The sequence below is a fragment of the Salvelinus sp. IW2-2015 genome, linkage group LG15 (genome assembly GCF_002910315.2).
Source record: "Salvelinus sp. IW2-2015 linkage group LG15, ASM291031v2, whole genome shotgun sequence".
Taxonomy (NCBI): Eukaryota; Metazoa; Chordata; class Actinopteri; order Salmoniformes; family Salmonidae; genus Salvelinus; species Salvelinus sp. IW2-2015.
The window spans coordinates 58,606,558-58,631,077 of NC_036855.1; the positions used below are offsets into that span (position 1 = coordinate 58,606,558).

Below are 24,520 nucleotides of genomic sequence, written 5' to 3' on the forward strand. Positions count from 1 at the left end.
AATGTGTGCAGGATGGGGAACCGGGTGCCCACTGCATTAACACTGCTCCGCGGCAGAATGTGTGTGTGTGTGTGTGTGTGTGTTTGTGTGTGTGTGTGCCTGAAAGCACAAGGAGATAATGCTTCTCTCTTTCTCATCTCCCTCATCCTCGCTCATCCTGACACCACCCATGCCCTCTTCGTCACACTCCTGCCTCTCATCACAAACCTAATCGTCTCGCCCCCTCGGCAAGTACGTGCTGCGCAAATTAAAGCGCCTCTGCCCCTTTTCTTTATTCATCTTTGTCCTCGTCCTCCTCCTCTTCTTCTTCTTCTTAGTTTTTTTTATTTACATGTGCAACTCTCAACAGACAGCAAGTGGCCATGACTGTCTCCATAATGTGTCTACTTGTCAACATTTAGCTGTTGAACTGACATTTTCTATTTATGTTTACAAATTGAAGATATTACTATGTAGATGTGAGGGTGTGTATTCATTGAAATGGACCATAAAATACTGTAGAAGGAATGACAATGGCCCATCCTGCCACAACCATACAGTGTGCTGATCATTACAGAAAACACTGAGCATGCATATAGGATACAGAAAGGCTTATAGAACTGCTTTCACATTAGCAGTCTTTGGTAATAAAAAAGACAGTCTAACCTAGTATTTGCATTTTCCCAAATGTTCACATTTAGAATAGTTTCCATTCTTTATAGACAAAATAGTTTTTCAGTTTGCTGATGCTATTTCATGTTACAGACGCACAATGCCATTTTATGAGAATACGATATGAAAGAGTGTGTCATAAATTTGCCACAAGCTAATAACTAGCAGTCCTCTCATAAGGCTTTTCAATCAGCCAGAAGCCCTTGTTCTATTTCCATTTTCAACAGCACTGGAACCACAATTACTGTGAGTGAGGGATTGATTTAACGGTCATCAAAGAGTGAGAACAGACATATATATTCAGAACTTGAAAGAGAAACCTACCAGTTGGTAGGCTGTAATAGCGTGAAGAGAGATCCAGCCTGCCTTTGGACTGGAGAGAGAGAGAGAGAGAGAAAAAAACAGAGGTATAATCTATAACTGTAAGGTTGGTAATGAGAAAGGTGGGGGTGCAGCAGTCTGTTCACTGTGATAAGCTGGGGAACTTCCCTCAGGACTTAAACATCTCTGACCCAACAACAACAAAGGCAACAAATAGCTTTTTACCCCATCCATCTTTCTGTGCTCTATCCTTTCCTTCCCCTCTCTCTCTCTCCCTCTCCCTCTCCCTCTCGCTCTCTCTCTCTCTCTCTCTCTCTCTCTTCGTCTTATCCCTCTCTCCATTCTTTCCTAAATTCAGGTCCACACACAGCACCGCTGCCATGTAATCGGTTTCATCAGCGAATCTATTAGCCAAAGAAGAATACATGGTAATTAAAAAGAGAGCGGCCAAGCGTAGCAGAGAGAGGTTTTACGGAGGCGCTCGTGTGGAAAAATAGGAAACGAGTGAGCGAGAACAGGGAGACGATGCGGGAGAAGAAGACGGCTGTACATTGATTCGCGACCTGCTGAAGAGCGAGCGCAAGAGAGAGAGAGAGTGTGAACAATGAATGAAGTCAGGAAATAAAAAGAAAGAGCGTGGAGGTGCTACAGTGGTTTGGTCGCCTGCCTCCAGTGTTCCGAGACAGAACGCTCTGTGAAAGAGAAATAGACATAAATAGACTAAATGCCATTTAATGTGGTCGGTCACACAATAAGGCACATTTCACCATGACCAGTACCATGACCGATGCTCACTATAACATTTTATTTTTACCAAATGTAACCTTTATTTACTAGCTAAGTCAGTTAAAAACAAATCCTTATTACAATGACGGCCTACCCCGGACGGCCTATATGTTACAATGTGCACCCTCATTAGTGTTCAAAAATATCATTGTTGGTCCAGTCCATCATTTTTATGACATATCGAAATCTATTATTTCATTTCAAACGCCTTTACAAGTGCCACACCATAACACATTGTGGCTGGATGTTTAAATCTGAGGGCAGCTCCATGAATCATCTATTTTCTGTTTATCTCCTCCATATACAAGTTCTTTCATTCAGCTGTAGATGCAGTAGCCAGTGGACCAGAGACTGAACTCTCAAATATTTCCCGAAACACGCTGGCTGTACGTTCCGCTGCCAAGCTGTGCTAACATTCATTTTTTGCTCGAAACAGCCACTGGCCTGCAGAGAGCAAGTTGCCCTGAGCGAAATATCAATTATACTTTCTCTCCCTAGCGGACAGAGTGTCTTTAATCTTCACACACCAATCAAAATGTCTTATGACTGGGTGGGAGAAATGTGGGGCTGAAGTACGGGAGGGGAAGGAGATTTCAGCCCACACAGTTAATATTTACAGGGGAATAAATAATAATGATGACACGCCTCTGCAATCTATTAACTTATGTTCTTGTCTGTCTGTCTGTCTGTCTGTCTGTCTGTCTGTCTGTCTGTCTGTCTGTCTGTCTGTCTGTCGCTGGTTGGCATGTGAAGATGCTGTAATTTTCCGCCACAGTTCCCCTGCTGTTTGATGGCTTTTCCTTGGCCGGGCGCAGCGACAGAGATAGCATTGAACAAGGCAAAGGCCCCGCCAGCACTCCTGCCTTCCCGCGATTATTAATGCAGCAGCAGCCACCGTGGCCGCCAGGTTAAACCAGCAATCAGCACTCTCTAAATAACATCATTCACAGCCTCTTTAAAAGGGAGGCACTCAGACAGACACAGTCCCAGAGCTCCACACACAGTACATGTACCAGGAATGGAGGTACAGGGAGCAGTGCACATCAGAGACCTATTCTAACCACTGACCCTGCTCAATCTGCATCTCACTACCTCAAGACACCTCAATATGGACCTTTCAACCACTAGATCAGAGTCCCGGTCATCTCACTGACCTGGTGAGACGTTGTTAAGAGAGGCACCTCACTCCTCCCCCTCATTCACACTACCTATCATCACAACAGGACTCCTCTCACAACCTATTGATCTTAGAATACTTCTATTTCATTATTGACTCCAAAACTATTATAATAACACCTCCACATACATAAGGAGTATTCAACGCTGGTCTGACCAATCGGAATCCACGCTTCAAGATTGTTTTGATCAAGCGGACTGGGACTGTTTCGGGTAGCCTCAGAGAATAATATCAATTTATACGCTGATTCGGTAAGTGAGTTTTTAAGGAAGCGCATAGGAGATGTTGTATCCACTGTGACTATTAAAACCTACCCTAACCAGAAACCGTGGATAGATGACGGCATTCGCGCATAACTGAAAGCGCGAACCACCGCATTTAACCATGGAAAGGTGACTGGGAATATGGCCGAATACAAACAGTCTCGTTATTCCCTTTGCAAGGCAATCAAGCAAGCAACATTTTTGTATAGAGACAAAGTGGAGTCGCAATTCAACAGCTCAGACACGAGACGTATGTGGCAGGGTCTACAGACAATCACGGACTACAAAAAGAAAACCAGCCACATCACGGACACCGACGACTTGCTTCCAGACAAACTAAACACCTTCTTTGCCCACTTTGAGGATAATACAGTGCCACCGATGTGGCCCGCTACCAAGGACTGTGGGCTCTCCTTCTCTGTGGCCGACGTGAGTAAGACATTAAAACGTGTTAACCCTCGCAAGGCTGCAGGCCCAGACGGCATTCCCAGCCGCGTCCGCAGAGCATGCGCAGACCAGCTGGCTGGTGTGTTTACGGACATTCCATCTCTCCCTATCCCAGTCTTCTGTCCCCACATGCTTCAAGATGGCCACCATTGTTTCTGTACCCAAGAAGGAAAAGGTAACTGAACTAAATGACTATCGCCCCGTAGCACTCACTTCTGTCATCATGAAGTGCTTTGAGAGATGAGTCAAGGATCATATCACCTCCACCTTACCTGTCACCCTAGACCCACTTCAATTTGCGTACCGCCCCAATAGGTCCACAGACGATGCAATCGCCATCACATTGCACAATGCCCTATCCCATCTGAACAAGAGGAATACCTATGTAAGAATGCTGTTCATTGACTACAGCTCAGCATTCAACACCATAGTACCCTCCAAGCTCATCATTAAGCTTGATGCTCTGGGTCTCAACCCCGCCCTGTGCAATTGGTTCCTAGACTTACTGATGCCCCCCCCCCCCCCCCCGGGTGGTGAAGGTAGGAACAACATCTCCACTTCGCTGATCCTCAAAACTGGGGCCCCACAAGGGTGCATGATCAGCCCCCTCCTGTACTCCCTGTTCACCCATGACTGCGGGGCCATGCACGCTTCTAACTCAATCAAGTTTGCAGACGACACAACAGTAGTAGGCTTGATTACCAATACCGATGAGACAGCCTATAGGGAGGAGGTGAGGGCACTCGGAGTGTGGTGTCAGGAAAACAACCTCTCACTCAACGCCAACAAAACAAAGGAGATGATCGTGGACCTCCGGAAACAGCAGAGAGAGCACCCCCCTATCCACTTCAACGGGACAGCAGTGGAGAAGGTGGAAAGTTTTAATTTCCTCGGCATACACATCACGGTCCACCCACACAGACAGTGTGGCAAAGAAGGCACAACAGCGCCTCTTCAACCTCAGGAGGCTGAAGAAATTTGGCTTGTCACCTAAAACCCTCAAACTTTGAGAGCATCCTGTCGGGCTCATCGCCTGGTACGGCAACTGCACCGCCCATAACTGCAGGGCTCTCCAGAGTGTGGTGCGGTCTGCACAACGCATCACCGGGGTCAAACTACCTGCCCTCCAGGACACCTACAGCTCCCGATGTCACAGGAAGGCCAAAAACATCATCAAGGACAACAACCACCCGAGCCACTACCTGTTCACCCTGCTACGATACCATCTATTGCATCTTGCCTATGCCGCTCGGTCATTGGTCATCCATATATTTATATCTATATATTCTTATTCCATTCCTTTTCTTAGACTTGTGTGTATTAGGTAGTTGTTGTGGAATTGTTAGATTACTTGTTAGATATTGCTGCACTGTCGAAACTAGGAGAACAAGCATTTCGCTACACTCGCAATAACATCTGCTAACCATGTGTATGTGACCAATAAAATTAGATTTGGACTCATGCACACACACCTTATTTGTTTCATTATCAAATGTTGGTTGCCCACTCTCTAAAACCAACTGAAACCTATTGGGAATGTGTATTTCAGTGGTAAGATTGAAAATCAATGAAAATGGGTTTGGAGTGTAAACAGATTATTAACTCTGTGTATTGGGGCAAGATCACTGCATTACATACCTCTGTGATTCCCAATAGATGACCTGGAGCACAATAGATTTTCATGCACTTGCTTCACAGAAATCCAATCGTAATTTCAACCTGATCAATGATTTGCTCAAGCTGATCATGCTCTCAACCGACAGACTTTGAGTTTGATGTACTGTTCACAATAAACAAAGAGGGACAGAGATGGAGAGAGAAAAAGAGAAATTGAGAGAAGAGGTAGTGGTAGAGAGAGAGGGGGGAAGAGAGAAAAGAAGGGTGATTGCTTTCAGGGTGAGAGAGTGTGTTTTCCTGGTTGGAGGGGGAGAGAAGAATAGTCTCTCTAGATGGGAGGAAGAGGCCCTGCTCTGGCACTGATAAAGTGACTGAAGCCCACTACTGCCATAGTTTGACAATTCCAGCCGCAATCTTCTACTCTCATTTCTTCTGTCCTCCTCTCTGCCAGACCCTGCTCTTTGCAGGCATAATAATGGCTGTCTCAGCACCCCGTCTGCCTGCTCCACACACTCCCCTGTAGTGCCAGGGTTCCACAATAGAAGTACATTTGAGGGGTACTTTTGTTGTGCTGTAGCCCTGACAGCCTTTCATTAGACCGGGGTAGAATTAAAAGGGCTCCCATTCTTCTTCATCTTCCTCCTCCCCCCTCATTCTAATTTCCTCCTCATCTTCCTCCACTTTCTCCTCCTCCTCCCTCCGCTCAGGTCTGACACATGGAGGTGTCTCTGGAGCATGTATGGCAGAACCACTCTCAGGTCTGCACCAGTCCATTATCACGGAGATGGGAAAATGCATGTAGACCAGAAGCTCAGCAGGGAAGAAAAAAAAAAACACTGCATGTGCAGAGTTTCACATTTGAACGTGTCAGTATGTTCTGATGGTTGTAAGAAAGCGGGCCAGAGCATAGTTGATATTGAATAGGCATGTTATGCATGATGTGGATCTCTGACTACTGCTCCCTATCAAGGCTTTGACAGATTAGAAAGTGTGTGTATATGGATTCAAGGCAAATAATGAGAGATGACTTTTAAAATTGTAGCTGAGCCCATTGACAAAAAAAGGCCCTGTCAATATTGCTGGGTGGTGCAGAGAGAAAAGCGAGGGATTCAGGGATGACTTTGTTTTGGTTTATTGCTTATTACCATCATAATCATCTGTCCTCTTCCACTCTGCAGTCTGGGCACACCTCTCCGCCTGCCTCGTCTCTGTGTTAGACGGTGATTGCCTTGTATTCAAAGATGCTTCTGTGAGGCTCTGTTCCGACAAATGCTTTTCCAATACCACTCACAGCAGAGCACACCTCATTTAAATCTGTGAAAGGGATTTTGATTCCATCAGCAGAATTCTTTGAGGCGAGAGAAGGTGCAGGCCATTCAATAATGCGTCAGGGATGAGAAAAAGCACAAGAATATTCTTTCTCACCTACCATATACATACAGTATGCTGAAAGGGCTGCCTCTCTCCTCAGACAGTGTTGTTCATTTAATCCTTCTTTTATTCTTAACACAGACCCTCATTTAGCTTCACGGCTTCCCGGCAGCATGAGGAAGTGTAAGCCATGTGCCGAGCAGCTTTCAAACACACTGTGAAACAAAAACATTGGACTGATCATAAGCTTTGATCTGAGTTATAGCAGAGACTCACTGTAGGATCTGTGTGGAGACTATCATGTAACGTGTGAAGTCTGAGGTTTATATTTTGTGGCTGTGTGTGTGTGTGTGTGTGTGTAGCTACGTGTTTCTGTTGTGGACCAACTGCTGATATCTTCACTGTTGCAGCTTGTTGACCTTCAACACTTATCAATGCATATCTTTTGTCTAAGCAATTGCCAGCTTTTCAGTCCGAGAGGGATTGGATAATGCATCCAAATTAAAATCTTGTGTAAATCCCCACGCTTGATTGCTTGAGAGCCGCTGAGAGTTGTTCCAACCTTAATGCTGAAGGACTTCCTGCATCCCAAAGTCATTTTCTTTTTCATTCGTTTATGAACACTTCTTGTTTTCTGCCCAGGGACTTTTCCCTGGTACAGCTGCATACAAATACATCTAGCTTAACAATGAAACAAATTCCCCATCCTCTCAGTTGTGCTGCTATTTATAATAGTAATATAATATTGTCTGTATATACACGGACTGTACAAAACATTAAGAACACCTACTCTTTCCATGACATAGAGTAGACTGACCAGGTGAATCTAGGTGAAAGCTATGATCCCTTATTGATATCACTTGTTAAATCCATTTCAATCAGTGTAGATGATCGAAGGGGAGGAGACAGGTTAGAGAAGGATTTTTAAGCCATTCATATGTGCCATTCAGAGGGTGAATGGGCAAGACAAAATATTTAAGTGCCTTTTAACGCGGTATGGTAGTAGGTACTAGATGCAATGCTGCTGGGTTTGTCACGCTCAACAGTTTCCAGTGAATATCAAGAATAATCAACATGGGCCAGCATCCCTGTGGAATGCTTTTGAAACCTTGTAGAGTTCATGCCCCGATGAATTGAGGCTGTTCTGAGGGCAAAAAGATGGGTCCAACTCAATATTAGGAAGGTGTTCTTGATGTTTTGTACAATCAGTGTCTGTAGAACTCATACATTTGGTTAAACTCAAATGGGTGAACACTTCATTGTTTACCTGTATGGAAACAAGGGTCTGATGCTGTAATCATCCTCATAGTACTTGAGGCTAGTGATGTTTTTAGTTGAGGCAGTTTGCTAGTCTCCACCCAATGAGCTGCCTCCTCTGAGAGCCTAAACACCAAATCAGTGATGGCGGGGTGCAAAGGCTACAGGGAAATCAACTCTTGACTCCAGCAGCTGAGAGGGGTACAGGACAAGTGTCACAGGACACCATACCACTGGGCTAACAATACTAATGGCACTTATTTTACATTATGATAATTGCCAACACAAAATTGGCACCTAATTTTTCCCTGTTTCTAATTATTGAGCTCTCCAATGCTAGCAGGCACTGAGAGCAGCAGAACATTGGCAGGCAATTAAACTCCTGCAATTATGGTTCCATTGTAACGTGCTGCGGCTTTACAGAGGATTTGTGGGGCAGAGAATGATTGCTCTCCGATGCAATTAAAAACGGGACAAATCTGGTCTGGACCTGTAAATGTGTCTGCACACGACGGGTCTTTTGAAGCTTACCGCAGTTACACTCTGAAGTCATTCTAGCAGTTGTGAAACATGTCCCAGAATATTTGGAAGAGGTCACACGGACATACTCACCAAAGAACCTACTGAGGCAAATCGATTTTAGAATACACACTTGGAACACAGTCCACACACACACACACACAGTGTTTCATCCATAGACACACATTTGCATTTAGTTTCCAGAGTGTGGCATGCTGGGTAGGATTAGCCACCCTCCTCTCCTCTGCAGTGTGTAGCGTGTCGGAGGAAGCATTGACCCGGTACGAATGTGCTCGGTAGGAAGTGGCAAAGCACCGGACTCGGGCACTATCGGGCCGTGGCCATCTGGAAACAGTGGCAGGAGAGTGTTTATGACTGAGGCAGCCCTCTGGGAAACTAACGACACCCACAACCTGGGCCACTACCTTGTCCTGTGCTGCTGCTGTAGACCAGCCATCAAAGGATAACAACTAACAAGTCATTTTAATAGGAGATTATCTGTAGGGCTCTAATCAGCATCTCTGATGGTGCTTAGTGTTAAGTGTTATTAAGACATGCTGTTCTCCGTGACACTACTGCTCTTCATCTGTTTTTTTAGTTGTGTTGTTTGTTGTTTTGAGCACCGGTACGCCTCTAAATGGAACTCCTGGTATTAACTCGTAGTCGCTAGGAGCCATCATTAGCTATTAGCATTTGTTTCACATGGCATGTTAATTTGCCTTAATTTAATTGATCAAAAACATTTCCAATAAAATCCATTAATTGTAGCCTGGGGCTGGAGAGAACAGCATGTGTTTGTGCCTGTGTGTGTTCTGTCTCTTATACACATCTAGATGTGTATAAGAGACAGGTTTGTGCCTGTGTGTGTTTGCCATTAACAGGTAGACTCTGCCAATTACAGTTAGAGTCCGTGGAGTTAATCAAACACAGTGCACAAATATACCTCGGAGCAGAGAAAAACAGCTCTCAACTCTTCACTCATCTCTTTAAATGTCACATTCAAAGTGTCATGGATTAGAAACTGTTTTCTGGGATGGCATGCTTGTTAGGGAGGAGCCGACAATGGCTTCAGAGAATGCATTTATGGAAGAAAAAAATGTTTCCTCATAGCTCCACAGAGATGGTACACTACATGGCCAAAAGTATGTGGATGCCTGCTCATCAAACATCTCATTCCAAAATCATGGACATTAATATTGAGTTGGTCTCCCCTTTGCTGCTATAACAGCCTCCACTCTTCTGTCCACTCTTCTGGGAAGGCTTTCCACTGGATGTTGGAACATTGTTGCGGGGACTTGCTTCCATTCAGGCACAAGAGCATTAGTGAGGTCGGTCACTGATGTTGGGCGATTAGACCTAGTTCGCAGTCGGTGTTCCAATTCATCCCAAAGGTGTTTGAGCAGGCCAGTCAAGTTCTTCCACACCGATCTCGACAAACCATTTCATTATGGACCTTGCTTTGTGCACGGGGGAGGGTTGTCATGTTGAAACAGGAAAGGACCTTACCAAACTGTTGCCACAAAGTTGGAAGCACAGAATCTTCTAAGATGTCATTGTATGCTGTTGCGTTAAGATGTCCCTTCACTGGAACTAAGGGGCCTAGCCCAAACCATGAAAAACAGCCCCAGACCATTATTCAACCTCCACCAAACTTTACAGTGGGCACTAATATATATCTCATTTATATATTTCTTGGGGGGGGGGTAGTGTTCTTCTGGCAGCCGCCAAACCCAGATCCGCTAGATGGTGAAGCGTGATTCTTCACTCCAGAGATCACGTTTCCAGCACTCCAGGGGCAATTGGCAGCAAGCTTTACCACACTCCAGCTGACTCTTGGCATTGCGCATGCTGATCTTAGGCTTGTGTGCGGCTGCTCAGCCATGGAAACCCATTTCATGAACTTCCTGATGAACAGTTGCTGTGTTGACGTTGCTTCAGGAGGCAGTTTGGAACTCGGTAGTGAGTGTTGCAACAGAGGACAGATGATTTTTACCCACTTTAGCACTTGTGTGGACTACCACTTTGCGACTGAGCCATTGTTGCTCCTATACATTTTCACTTCACAATAACAGCACTTACAGTTGACCGGGGCAGCTCTGGAAGGGCAGAAATTTGACAAACTGACTTGTTGGAAAGGTGGCATCCTATGACAGTGCCACGTTGAAAGTCACTGAGCTCTTCAGTATGGGCCTTTCTACTGCCAATGTTTGTCTATGGAGATCGCATGGCTGTGTGCTCGATTTTATACACCTGTCAGCAATAGGTGTGGCTGAAATTGCCAAATACACTTATTTGAAGGGGTGTCCACATACTTTTGGCCATGTAGTGTATAACAGAGGACTTTCAAAGTCCATTCTCATAAATCAAGAGTTCCCCATCTGTTTTTCTGTGCTATGGTGTTTGTTTACTTTCTCTCCTTCCTTTGTTCTATGTACTGAAACTTTCTTAATCCTTGCCAACACCCTCTTGGTGGCACTAGACCACCTTCCCTTTGTCAATTACCTCTCTCTCTCGATGAAAGTTTCCTGCCATCATGTGAGGCTCACATCTGCATTGCAGTGCTGAGGAGAAAGCAGTGGCTGCATGAGAGGAGTCATTGTGCATGTAGAGAGAGAGAGGAAGAGGAGAGATGGCGGGGAAGTGAGAGAAAGAGGGAGATTAAATATGCAATTTAGCCACATCATGGAGTCATGAGTGACACCTTGGTATTATTGCCTTTTGACACACACTAACACATAGACTAATCAATCTCATCCAGAAGTGATGACAACACTGAGAGGGTCATGTACCCCTCCACCCCCACATAGACTCTCTCATTAATGGCATCAGCATTTTTCCTGKTCTCTCTCYATTTCCCTCCTGATGGCGGGACCCTGCTTCATTGTGTTCTGCCATGTTCCTGTAATTGCTGAAACGACCTGCCTTATGCTGAGCATGCACGTGTGTGTGTGTGTGTGTGTGTGTGTGTGTGTGTGTGTGTGTGTGTGTGTGTGTGTGGAGAGCAACTCTGTACCCCACTGAGGCCGGCTGGGAGTTTGTGGGGCAGAACGGCAGCAGAGCCGCGGGCGAGCTCCACACTGAGGGAAATGACAGCCTCCAGGCCAGCATTGGTTGATGACCGTGAAACTCTTGCGGTTAACAAAATGCGAGCGGGAGGCTGGCACAGCGAGAACTGTGGCTGTGTGCAGTTCTGCCAGCAACACAAGCCCCTCTCCAACTACTCTGCAGTACAGAAACAAAACAACAGAGTCCGTGTTACAATTCATAACACCAGCAGCTATGCCATCCAAGGTAAGCAGAGAGGAGCAAGACAGAACAACTGCTATTTGTCACAGTCTTTAAGAATAAATTGTTTTTGTGCGTGAATAAATGCTGGTATAGAGAAGGCTGAGAGAAACTGTAGGTAGAGTAAACTACATGGTCAGAGAACAGTATTTGGGAGAGATAGAGTGCCTGCCTGCTTGCAGTCAGAGCAGAGGAGAACAGATAAAAGGTAGGAGTAAGTGTTTGGAGAGGTGTGGGAGCAGAGGGCAACCGTGGAGGAGGTGTGAGAGGGTGAGTGACCAAGCGTGAGCTGCTACTGCTCTCTCTGTCATTAAACACCACCACCATTTTAAAAGCTCCTCTCTCTCGAAAACGTACAAATACAGTCTGATGGAAATGTTTGATGTTTTCATGTAGTGATTTCGAAAATAGAGAATAGATAATAATTTTTCAAACGCACAATCAAATTAAATTGCTTTTTCAGAGAAACTCTGTTGAAGACATCGAGTTCTTAAAAACACCAGATTCATAAATCTATATTTTCCCGAAGCAGAGAGCTTTTTCCTGTTAAATTTAGGTTCAAATGTGGTGCTAAAAACAGGTTGTGAAGTGGGAGTGATTACTGGCAGCTTTTTATCATGTAGTTTAACCTCTGGGCACTTAAATCAGCCCTCTTCTCTCTCTCTCTTAGATTATTATGCAGTAACATCAACAGATCTCCTTATGACTGATGAGGGTAATTTCTCCCCAACAGCAGAATGATCACTTTGGTTTGGTCCCCCAACTCCCTCCTCCTTCTCTATATCCGAGTAGAAAGAAAACAGAGACATTTGTTGCTATGTCTCCAGCAGTGGGTAGAATGGGTTCAGATGATGAATAGCTCTCCAGTCCCCTGCATTTGAGCTACGCACAGATTGGCTATAATAAAGTGGTTGGTGAGAAAAGAAACAAAATTGTGCACAAACAAAAGAAATTGGCAAATGTGTTCAGTTGGTGATCTGGATTTTTCATTGGTGAAGATGGTGCTTCTCAATCATAGAAACTTGGACTAGAATACAACATTTAATACTGATTTAAATAATACCATCACGTGTGAAAACAACAAACCTCCTTATTTTCTTTGATTTTCCTTTGGGGATCCAAAATAATACCCACGCCAATGTGAATTACCTTCATGGACTAGTCCCAGATATAGCGCGGTTCTTATTCCCAGTGTGTGCCCTCAGAGGAGTGATTGGAGAACAGTTAGGAGTTCTGTGCCTCTCTCCTAGCCTCATAGGTTCAGCCTCAGTGGGCTGTCTTTACCAATTTTCCCATCTGTCAGTCACAGGCCAAAACAAATCCACCTGTCTTCCAGGAGGCTGGGCTCAGAGACGCTGCAGCTGTCTGGACCGGGACAGGAGAGTGTGACAGCGCCCTCCTCTGGTGATGGAGGGTCCATTAGTCTGCTTATTAGCCCACCTGTCACCACTACGACACCATCTCACCTGGAGGTGCCTCCAGCACACTAATGTGCAGACCTACCCTTGCCCCATCACAACAATACTTTGGTGCTAGAAGTAATGGCTCTATGCTTCTGTGATCCACATGTCCTTGATCATCATGAGGTTGTTTCCAACCTGGTAACAACATAACAAATCATCCATGAAAGACATGCACCTCAGTGGACTCATGATTGCTTGAACAATGAAGCCATTAACACCACATTATGTAAATGGTAATGGACAAAAACATCTAATAGGATAAAGGCTAAGTACAGTGCAATATAATGCCGCTGACTTTAACTGGCTCTTTGAATTATGTTTTCAATTATAACCTTGCTAATGTAATTCATTGTTTCACAGCCGAAAATGCATTTTTAAAGCTTCACTGAGTCTCTATTTCAGAAATCAGGTTTAATCAGTCATGTACATTGAAGACATGCACTGAAACGTCCTCTAAAGAGGTTGACAAAGTTGCCCGGGATCTGCGCTCGCTCCGGCTCTTAAAAGGGATATAACCCCCCCTCCCCGCCATGGCAGGTTTCCATTGTGGAGGGAAAGTGTTCATCTGAGATATGAAAGGCCTGTGCCTTTAAGAGGGCTGTCCCCCCTTTTCCTCATGCTCCCCCTCAACCACACAGAGTAGACACTCCTCCTGTGAGCATTTGTGAAGCAGCTCCTGTCCCTTACGTCTCTTTGTGAGGAAACAGAGGGCACACTTTCTAGAGCATAACTGGAGACAGAGACACAGAGTTCCAGGCAGGACGCCCAGGGTTCCAGCCTACAGCCACCCCTGGCCCAGCCCTGAGGGGGACAGCTCCCCCAGAGCACCTTGGCCAAGAGGTCCACGAAAGGAGAAGAGACGCTAATCAACTAGACCGTCCCAGAAAGTGAGATGAGAGTTGATGATATGAATCCAACTGATCAATGTGGGATCTGAACCCTAAGTGAGAGGTCTATTGAGTGTGTTGTATAAAGTAGCAGTTCTCTTGAAAAGTTAGACTGAAGCATCGAAGTATCCAGGTTACAAGGATAAAAGCTCACCGAGAGAAAACAAGAGATAGGACACTTCAGCTGAGAATGTATGCATTTTCAATGTTTTTTTTTTAACGTCTTGAATTGCCCCATTTGTATTCTTAATTCACCACCCAGCGTTTATCTTGTTTTTTCAGCTGCCTGTAAAGCAGCATGAAAAGACTCCATTGAAAGCACTTTCTGCGAGCCGGATAATATTATTTTCTAAAGCCTTGAAACTTTCGCAGACGTCTACAGAAAAAAAGAAACCTATAAGGAGAATAAGAAAACAATGCTGTGCTGGATCCCGTATGAGTCAGAGTCTCTGACTGGACTTTTATGATTGGAGAAGATACAGGAGTGAAGAGATGTATTCCGGCTGTGGAGTTGGAGTGGCCAGCATTCAAAGACAGTATCAGGTCAGGGACTCTGTCAGACCATACACCGGACCTGGAGGGAATACACAGGTCCCAATGGAAACCGGTGTGACCCCAGCTAGGTGCCCAGTATATCAGGTTCAGCCTTACAGTGGGCAGCCCTCCTGCACTGTCAACAGTGTTTCCAGCACACAGCCCACTCCGGTGCCTACACCTCTAACTACACCTCCCGCCGCACTCAAACCGGGCCAGGGTGGGTTCAAGAAGGTGTGTCGCACAGAGGAGGACTGCCCGTGCCCCTTCCCAGGATTGGCCTCAGGAGTGCTGGAGATGCGTGTCAAGGAGGGCAGTAAGATCCGTAACCTCATGGGTTTTGCCATGGCTCGCATGCAGGGGGATGTCAGTGGTGTTGGGGTTAGTGGAGGCGGTGGCCTGAGGCAGGTTGTTTTCTCTGGGTCAGGTCGTGCCGTCACCAAGACCATCACATGCGCTGAGATCATGAAGAGAAAAGTGGGGTCTCTGCACCAGCTGACCAAGCTGCGCTACAAGGGTGTGAGGGAAGTGTGGGAGAGCCACGAAGGGGGGGCATCGGAGATGACCGTTCACAGGACCGTCCCCTCCATCAGCATCCTTTTGTCCAAAGACCCCCTGGACCCGCAGGAGCCCGGCTACCAGCCCCCTGAGACCCTCAGTGCTCTCTGGGAGGACAGAGACGGTGTGGATGCCCTACAGACAGCCAGCAAGAGACCTCTTGGTCTGTGCCCATACAGTAGTTTCCCTGACTCTAAGAGAGTGTGTCTGGGTCTGGACGAGGGGACTCTGGCTCCGTCCAACCCCCTGGCTAACTGACTGACTGAACTGGTATCAAACAGTCGAGTGGGAAGGATCAGAGGAGTTCATTCTGCACTGCCCTCCACTGAAGCACAGTGCTGAAACAATCAGAACATTCACTCAGACAGAGCAGTACTTTCTGAGAAGAACTGAGCACCCTGCCCATCCTCCAGAGGTCAGTCAAAATAGGACCTGAAAGCTTGTCTCTGTAGATACAACATTTATTGAACCCATTTCTCAGCACAATCAATCGTTCGCCTTTGTGCCCAGAGATACTAAATGTCATCATACTATATGTCACACTGTAAGAGCTTAGACATGACAGCACACTTATCACATTTTAAATCATCAACACAACAAAACACAGAGCGACCAATCACCCAAGATCCCAGATTTCTGCTTTCAGTAGACTGACAATACCTTTTGAACATTGTAGTTCTGTTTTCCTAATTATATCCTACAACTGCAAATCTGTTCAAATGCACAAGGTAGGTCCACGATATTGTAATGAATACACAGAATATCTACACTCCCCTACGTATATATTTGGACAAGGAAGCTAACATGTTTCATTTGGCTCTACACGCCAGCATTTTGGATTTGAGATCAAATGTTTCATATGATGCAACAGTAGAGAATGTCACCTTTTAATTTGAGGGTATTTTCATACATATCCGTTTTACCATTTAGAAATGAATGCACTTTATGCATCTAGTCCCCCTCATTTTGAAGGTGTCATACGTGTTTTAACAAAGGCACTTATAATAGTCTACATTTTATACACTATAACACAATAAGTGAATTTGTCCAAATACTTATGGCACCTTCAAATGGGGGGACGATATACATAAAGCGCATTCATTTCTAAACTATCCATAATATGACAAATGTATCATGTTTTCAAATATCCAAACATTCAAATAAACTATATGCAGGAAAAGCCTTTTTTTTGTGTATTTCTATCCCTCAGACTTGCCTATAGTACTGTACAAAGTCCAGATTGAAAAGGAAATCACAGCGGGCTGATGTGTTGATAAGAGTAACGGGAGTGAAATTTGTCTAAGAGACAGCTGATTTAATGACATGGCCCCTGATAAGACGCAGCTCCAGAACCAAGCAGCCTGACAGATGCTGGGGGCTGAAATACAGGGACAGATTATCATTAAGATTACAACACTACATTGCAGCACACTAGAGAAAAGGATCAAAACTAGGCTTGATATAACTAAACACAGTCAGTGTCCCACCAGAATATGAAACCATAGCAGCAGACTCAACTCCATACCATTACTACAGTGCTAGGGTTCACGTAGAGGATATCTTATGCAGTGTTTGGGAGTAGTGAACTACATGTAATTCAACAAGTAATTTACTTACATTTGTTAGTGGAACTCAATTGAAATCTTGGTAGTGTTTTCAGTAGTTAATTACTTTTTAGAGGTGTAGCTAACGAAATACACACAAAGAAAATATTGGTGAAGTAGGCAAGAATTTCCTTTCTTTTACGGCATCAGACCTGCCTCATTCTCGCATGTAACAGTTTTTGTGTTGAATAGGCTAAATTACACATTATGTTAAAGGAAAATACCATCTTTGGGTATTTGCAAAACATTTTGGAACTGTATCAACAGTGGGCTAATGAAACAAATACCAAAAGATCGTTTTTGAGAGGTATTTTTCTTTAACATCTGACTCCAGAGTGATATGTTATTGCAATTTGTAGTATGACATTTCAGATATGATCATTTAGTTTGAATGTAAAAAAATAATAATAATACTTTAGAGTCATTCCACCTTAAAGAAAAGCACAAGAAATACGATTGACCATTTATTTTCATCATGAGCAAAAGCTATTGGTTTTCTACCCAAAGTTGCAAAGAAAATGTTGTGATCTATTTAATAAACACAAGAAACAAGCAAAATGGATAAAAGGGTGTGGCGGCAGTAGCAGGAACAGTGGCATCTAGTGGGCAAAACGTGGTACTTTCACACTAGCTTATAGTAACTAACGCAAGCGACTTCAATGGGTAATTTCTTTGAACAGGGTGAAAAGACCATCACCAGATTCACATGGAATACATTACAAAGGATGAAGAAGCAATACTCCAAGCAGCAGCTCCAAACTACCTGTCAGACAGAGAACTGATATTGTATACTAGTTGTTGAGTTGGGGTGTGTGGGTCCATGGGTGGCTTTTGATCGTTTTATTGGATTCCTCATGCCTAATCATTGTTAGGTTGAATTATGGTCCAAGTCGAATGTTAGGTACTATATTTATTGAAGAATATATACATCCTATAAATTAAAATGGCCAATTTGGGTGAAATCAATTAGCTTTATTTAAACAAAATAATGTTTCAGGAATGCTAATCGTATCTGTTTCGACCTACATAAGATGGTGGGTGTCATGGCTTGCTGAAATGACCCTTTAGTTAGGTAAACGATATGTTTCTTAGGGGTAGCTTTAGTGTAGCTCAACTTCTTCCAGTGTGAAGTAATTGGTAGCTTGGTAAACTATATTTTTAGAGTAACCTCCCCTTCCCTATATCTTATGGGATACTGTATATCTGACCCGAAAAGGAGTCAAGTAGTCCTAGCTCCATCCGTTATGGACGACTCATTCAAATACTGATAAGTGTAAGGTTTTCCTTTATCAAAAACGATTAGATACTGTCCCAAACCGAGATCACACTTCCCAAGAGGTATTAGTTCTAAATCAGCCATGCCTGCTGAGTATGATAACCTTTTACAAACGGAATGAAGTGTCCTTTCTCTTCATCATAATGAAAATCTGCAAGGACAACACAACACGCAACACAAGCCTTATACAATCCATTTATCAAACTGCCTTTAGAGCTCTGGAAATAGTTTTGAACAATTACAAGTGTGAGCCCATGCACTCATAATATTTTGGCTGAGATTACATCTTTCAAAATAATTTAAAAAAGAATGAAATACCAAACAGTGCTTTTGTAGCAAAGGTCTGCCTGCGTTTCACTGTCTAGAGCGGACACAGCCATTAACCTCCTTCTCAAACCCATTAAATTAATCTGAGCAAAGCAGAGAACCCAAGGTTGAATAAAGAAATGCTGCGACTGCAATAAAGCCCATATGGAACAAACTGTGTGTCCTCAAGACTGGAGAAGGTTATCACTTCAGGTCGCTGTTATCATACAGTTAACAGCTTCCAGTGAGAAGCCTGAGGGACGGCCAGTCAGTGATGCAGGTCACATAGATAGAGGCTCTATAAGTAAATCTCCGATCGACCTGCTCAATCCGTTATCAAGCATGACGATTTCTGGGCCAAGTGTAAAATGCAGAGAGGGTAATTAGGGAGAACTGGATAGTGTATGCCTGAGTGAGAGGACAGATAAAACACTGTGACAAAAGCATTACCCTACAGCCAAATCACATGTGGCTGGTGAGAAATAGCATATCAGATGAGACAACAAGGCACCATATGAGCCTGTGGCGTACAAGGATACACCAGCTGGAAGTCTATTTCCCCAATGACATTGGTTTTCTATAAAGTACAACAGCTTTTTGTATGTAACACGTCAAGTGGTATTCTCCTAAAACATATAGCCCCACAACTACACTAAACCAAAATATAAATGCAACATGTAAAGTGTCCCATGTTTCATGAGCTGAAATAAAAGTTCCCAGAAATGTTCCATAAGCACAAAAAGCTTATTTCTCTCAAACTTTGTTCACAAAATGTGTTTACATCGCTGTTATTGAGCATTTATCCTTTGTCAAGATAATCAATCCACCTGACAGGTGTGGCATATCAAGAAGCTGATAAAACAGCGTGATCATTACACAGGTACACCTTGTGCTGGGGACAATAAAATACCACTTTAAAATGTGCAGTTTTGTCACACAACACAATGCCACAGATGTCTCAAGTTTTGAGGGAGTGTACAATTGGAATGCTGACTGTTTCAGCATGATAATGCACGGCCCCATGACGCAAGGATCTGTACACAATTCCGGGAAGCTGAAAATGTCCCAGTTCTTCCATGGTCTGCATACTCACCAGACATCACCAGCTCACCAGCTCGTTTGGGATTCTCTGGATCGACAGCGTCATCCCGCCTATATGCAGCAACTTCGCACAGCCATTGAAGAGGAGTGGGACAACATTCCACAGGACACAATCAACAGCCTGATCAACTCTATGTGAAGGAGATGTGTCGCGCTACATGAGGGAAATGGTGGTCACACCAGATACTGACTGGTTTTCTGATCCAAGCCCCTACCTTTTTTTTATGGTATCTGTGACCAACAGATGCATATCTTTATTCCCAGTCATGTGAAATCCATATATTAGGCCTAATTAATTTATTTCAATTGACTGAATTCCCTATATGAACTGTAACTCAGTAAAATCTTTGAAATTGTTGCATGTTGCGTTTATATTTTTGTTCAGTGTACTACAACTACTACTACTAATAAATATTTTTTAATATTGATTAATCATAATCCTTCTCTGTTTGCCAAAACCTTCCAATGACGTGGATGTGGATTAAGGCAGCCCCCCGCTCTGATTCAGAGCAGTTGAGTTAAATGCGGAAGACACATTTCAGTTGAACTGACCAGGTATCCCCCTTTCCTCTTCCACTGCATAGAGAATGAGAATAAATTCATTTTGAACTTGTGATAAAAGTGTGCACTCTATTTCTTCCCTTCTCCCCACCTGCAGCAGATGAGAGTGAGGTCTCTCGAATGGCGTGGGAGTTTGCTATCTCCCTGCCTCCAGATGGTTCCATCTTTTCTTATCTAGAAGAATGGGTGCTGCCTCCATTCCCTTATCTGGGAATCCTTTCAATTGAATATTTACTGGGCCTATGTTGCTTTTTCTGCCTGTGTTAGCCCCACTGAACACACTATTCCTCTTGCTTGGGAAGACAGGCCAAAGGGTTTTTCTCCCNATAAAACGGCACTTTAAAATGTGCAGTTTTGTCACACAACACAATGCCACAGATGTCTCAAGTTTTGAGGGAGTGCGCAATTGGCATGCTGACTGTTTCAGCATGATAATGCACGGCCCCTTGACGCAAGGATCTGTACACAATTCCTGGAAGCTGAAAATGTCCCAGTTCTTCCATGGCCTGCATACTCACCAGACATGTCACCCATTGAGCATGTTTGGGATGCTCTGGATCGTCAGCGTCATCCAGTTCCCGCCAATATGCAGCAACTTCGCACAGCCATTGAAGAGGAGTGGGACAACATTCCACAGGCCACAATCAACAGCCTGATCAACTCTAGGAAGGAGATGTGTTGCACTGCATGAGGGAAATGGTGGTCACCAGATACTCACTGGTTTTTTATGGTATCTGTGACCAACAGATGCATATCTGTATTCCCAGTCATGTGAAATCCATAGATTAGGGCCTAATTTATTTATTTAAATTGAATGATTTCCTTATATGAACTGTAACTCAGTAAAATCTTTGAAATTGTTGCATGCTGCGTTTATATTTTTGGTCAGTATACTACTACTACTAATAATAATAATAAATACATTTTAATATTGATTAATAATAACCATTTTCTGTTTTCCAAAACCTACCAATGACGTGGATGTGGATTAAGGCAGCCCCCACACCTCTCTGATTCAGAGCGGTTGGATTAAATGCGGAAGACACATTTCAGTTGAATACACATTTCAGTTGAACTGACTAGGTATCCCCGTTTCCTTTTCCACTGCATAAAGAATGAGAATAAATTCATTTTGAACTTGTGATAAAAGTGTGCACTCTATTTCTTCCCTTCTCACCCCGCTGCAGCAGATGAGAGCGAGGTCTCTCGGATGGCGTGGGAGTTTGCTATCACCCTGCCTCCAGATGGTTCCATCTTTTCTTATCTAGAAGAATGGGTGCTTCCTCCATTCCCTTATCTGGGAATCTTTTCAATTGAATATTTACTGGGCCTATGTTTCTTTCTGCCTGTGTTAGCCCCACTGAACACACTATTCCTCTTGCTTGGGAAGACCTGCCGAAGGGTTTTTCTCCCCCCTTCATGCACACTCTCACTCTCCATCTCCCTAGTTAGGGAATGGGACAGTGATTGATTATGTGTTTATGCCAGAAAAGAACGTAAGGTTAAGCTGGGCGCAGCACGGAGGTATTAATGAATGACCATACAGGGAATATGTTCATCAATAGAGAAAAGTATGGATTATGACAGGGGGGAATACCTCCTCCATCTTGTGTCAAGAATAGAACAGATGGAGTTATTTCACTTTTTTCCCCACACTCTTATTTCCTTCTTCACTTTGTACACCACGGATTAAGAGGCACACTCAAACAGTCATTGGAAACGTCTTATTGCAATATAACTGGCAGGCTGGGGTCTATCTGCATGAACAAACCAGGTCACAGCTCCTCCCTGGTAAGTGTCTTAAAATGTATTTTCAAAAAACAAATTCCTCCATGTTGGATTAATCAGTGCAGCTGAGGGTGTAATTGCAGTGCTGAAGTCAAAGCTGTAAGTGCAGATAATGAAGACTGAATAAAGGGCTGCCAGAATTCAAAGTAAAAAAATTATGAGAATAGCAGAGACCATTGTGCCCCTGATTTATATGCTCTAAAATTGTAGTGGGCCACAATGCAAAATGATGGGACTTTAGTTTGTTTTACATTTTATGTAGAACAAATTGATATATACCCCCAAATTCCATTTCTGATGTGCAAGTTGATGATTGAATGAGAAAAGTGGGTTAAATTTGACAATTAAGAAGAAAAAAATTCAAATGGCCTAAATGGTGGTTTTAATAATTTTTTTAAGAAGTATGGTCATCTTCTGATGCTCCCTCAAAACTCTCAGATAATCTTCATTGAAATAGCTTTTTAGTCTAGGACTAAATTAGTCTTGTGTCCGGGAAACCGTCCCTCATTGTGTTACATGGGTTAAGGTAAAATTGTGAAAGCTGTCAATTGGGTTACTTGAACTGACTGTTGCTGCCCTCTGGTGGAGGTGAAATATTATAGACGCCTACATTTGGAGAGGACAGCAGTAAATAACAATAGCTCTATATGCTTCATTTTCAGGCTGTTTAAGGGACTAGATGATGGAAAACTTTTGTTTTGGCACAAAAATTTGTAAAATTGTTCAGTACATTGATTGATTGATGATCCTCAAGTTATCGCACTTAGTCTAATTTATAGGGCCCTAGCTCAAAATTGGACTTTAACGTTTCTCCTTACACCATACCGGGCACGCGCGTGCGTCCACAAATTGATTTTGTCCCACCACACCAAACGCGATCACGACACGCAGCTTGAAAAATCAAAACTCTAAACCAATTATATTAATTTGTGGACAGGTCGAAAAGCATTAAACATTTATGGCAATTTAGCTAGCTAGCTTGCAGTTGCTGGCTAATTTGTCCTATTTAGCTAGCTTGCTGTTGCTAGCTAATTTGTCCTGGGATATAAATGTTGAGTTGTTATTTTACCTGAAATGCACAAGGTCCTCTACTCCGACAATTAATCCACACATAAAACGGTCAACCGGTCAACCGTTTCTAGTCATCTCTCCTTCTTCCAAGCTTTTTCTTCTTTGGATTTTATATGGCGATTGGCAACTAACTTTCATATGGTGTATTACCACCACTGACCTCCGTTCATCTTTCAGTCACCCACGTGGGTATAACCAATGAGGAGATGGCACTTGAGCAAATGCTTCTAAAAGCCAATGAGGAGATGAGAGAGTCAGGACTTGCAGCGCGTTCTGCGCCACAAATAGAAGCAACTTCTATGTTAGCGCCTGGCAACGCAGACGTCTGTTGGCGCGCGTGAGCAGTGCGGTGCAATGATTGAATAACATGTATGTATACATTTATTTTGCAATGCTCACGCATGGGATGTGAGCAGTGTGGTCAGCATGTTAGTCCAATGACCTTTCGTATGATATGTTACGAATTGCAATTTGTATGATATGATACAAATTGCAATTCGTTCAATATGTTACGATTTTGCAATACGTATGATATGTTATGAATTTCAATTTGTTGTGGTTAATGTTAGCTAGGCTAGGAGTTAAGGTTAGCTAACATGCTAAGTAGATGCAAAGTAAACTCAGCAAAAAAAGAAACATAAGATTCAACAACTGAGACATAAACAGAACAAGTTCCACAGACATGTGACTAACAGAAATTGAAAAATGTGTCCCTGAACAAAGAGGGGGGGGTCAAAAGTAAGTCAGTATCTGGTGTTGCCACCAGCTGCATTAAGTACTGCAGTGCATCTCCTCCTCATGGACTGCACCAGATTTGCCAGTTCTTGCTGTGAGATGTTACCCCACTCTTCCACCAAGACACCTACAAGTTCCCGGACATTTCTGGGGGAAATGGCCCTAGCCCTCACTCTCCGATCCAACAGGTCCCAGACGTGCTCAATGGGATTGAGATCCGGGCTCTTCGCTGGCCATGGCAGAACACTGACATCCCTGGCTGCAGGAAATCACGCACAGAAACGAGCAGTATGCTGGTGGCATTGTCATGCTGGAGAGGTCATGTCAGGATGAAGCCTGCAAGGAAGGGTTACCACATGAGGAAGAGAGTGTCTTCCCTGTAACGCACAGCGTTGAGATTGCCTGCAATGACAACAAGCTCAGTCCGATGATGCTGTGACACACCGCCCCAGACCATGACGGACCCTCCAAATCGATCCCACTCCAGAGTACAGCCTCGGTGTAACGCTCATTCTTCGAGATAAACGTGAATCCGACCATCGCCCCTGGTAAGACAAAACTGTGGACTAGTCAGTGAAGAGGCACTTTTTGCCAGTCCTGCTCTGGTCCAGCGAAGGTGGGTTTGTGCCCAAGGCGACGTTTTGCCGATGATGTCTGGTGATGAACCTGCCTTACAAACAAGCCTACAAGCCCTCAGTCCAGCCTCTCTCAGCCTAATTGCAGGCAGTCTGAGCACTGATGGAGGGATTGTGCATTCCTGGTGTACTCGGGCAGTTGTTGTTGCCATCCTGTACCTGTCCCGCAGGTGTGATGTTCGGATGTACCGATCCTGAGCAGGTGTTGTTTACACGTGGTCTGCCACTGCGAGGACGATCAGCCTGTCCGTCCTCTCTCCCTGTAGTGCTGTGTCTTAGGCGTCTCACAGTACGGACATTGCAAATT

General features: G+C 44.0%; 1 protein-coding gene across 1 annotated transcript; it reads left to right on the plus strand.

Moving 5' to 3' along the window:
- Positions 1-13,803: 13,803 nt before the first annotated feature.
- Positions 13,804-16,319, plus strand: LOC111973728 (uncharacterized). Its single transcript, XM_024001116.3, has one exon. The coding sequence runs from the start codon at positions 14,537-14,539 to the stop codon at positions 15,392-15,394; it is 858 nt and encodes a 285-aa protein (XP_023856884.1). The 5' UTR covers positions 13,804-14,536; the 3' UTR covers positions 15,395-16,319.
- Positions 16,320-24,520: the final 8,201 nt, after the last annotated feature.

Coding starts and splice junctions, on each gene's coding strand:
- LOC111973728 (XM_024001116.3), top strand. CDS start 14,537: ATGTATTCCGGCTGTGGAGTTGGAGTGGCCAGCATTCAAAGACAGTAT.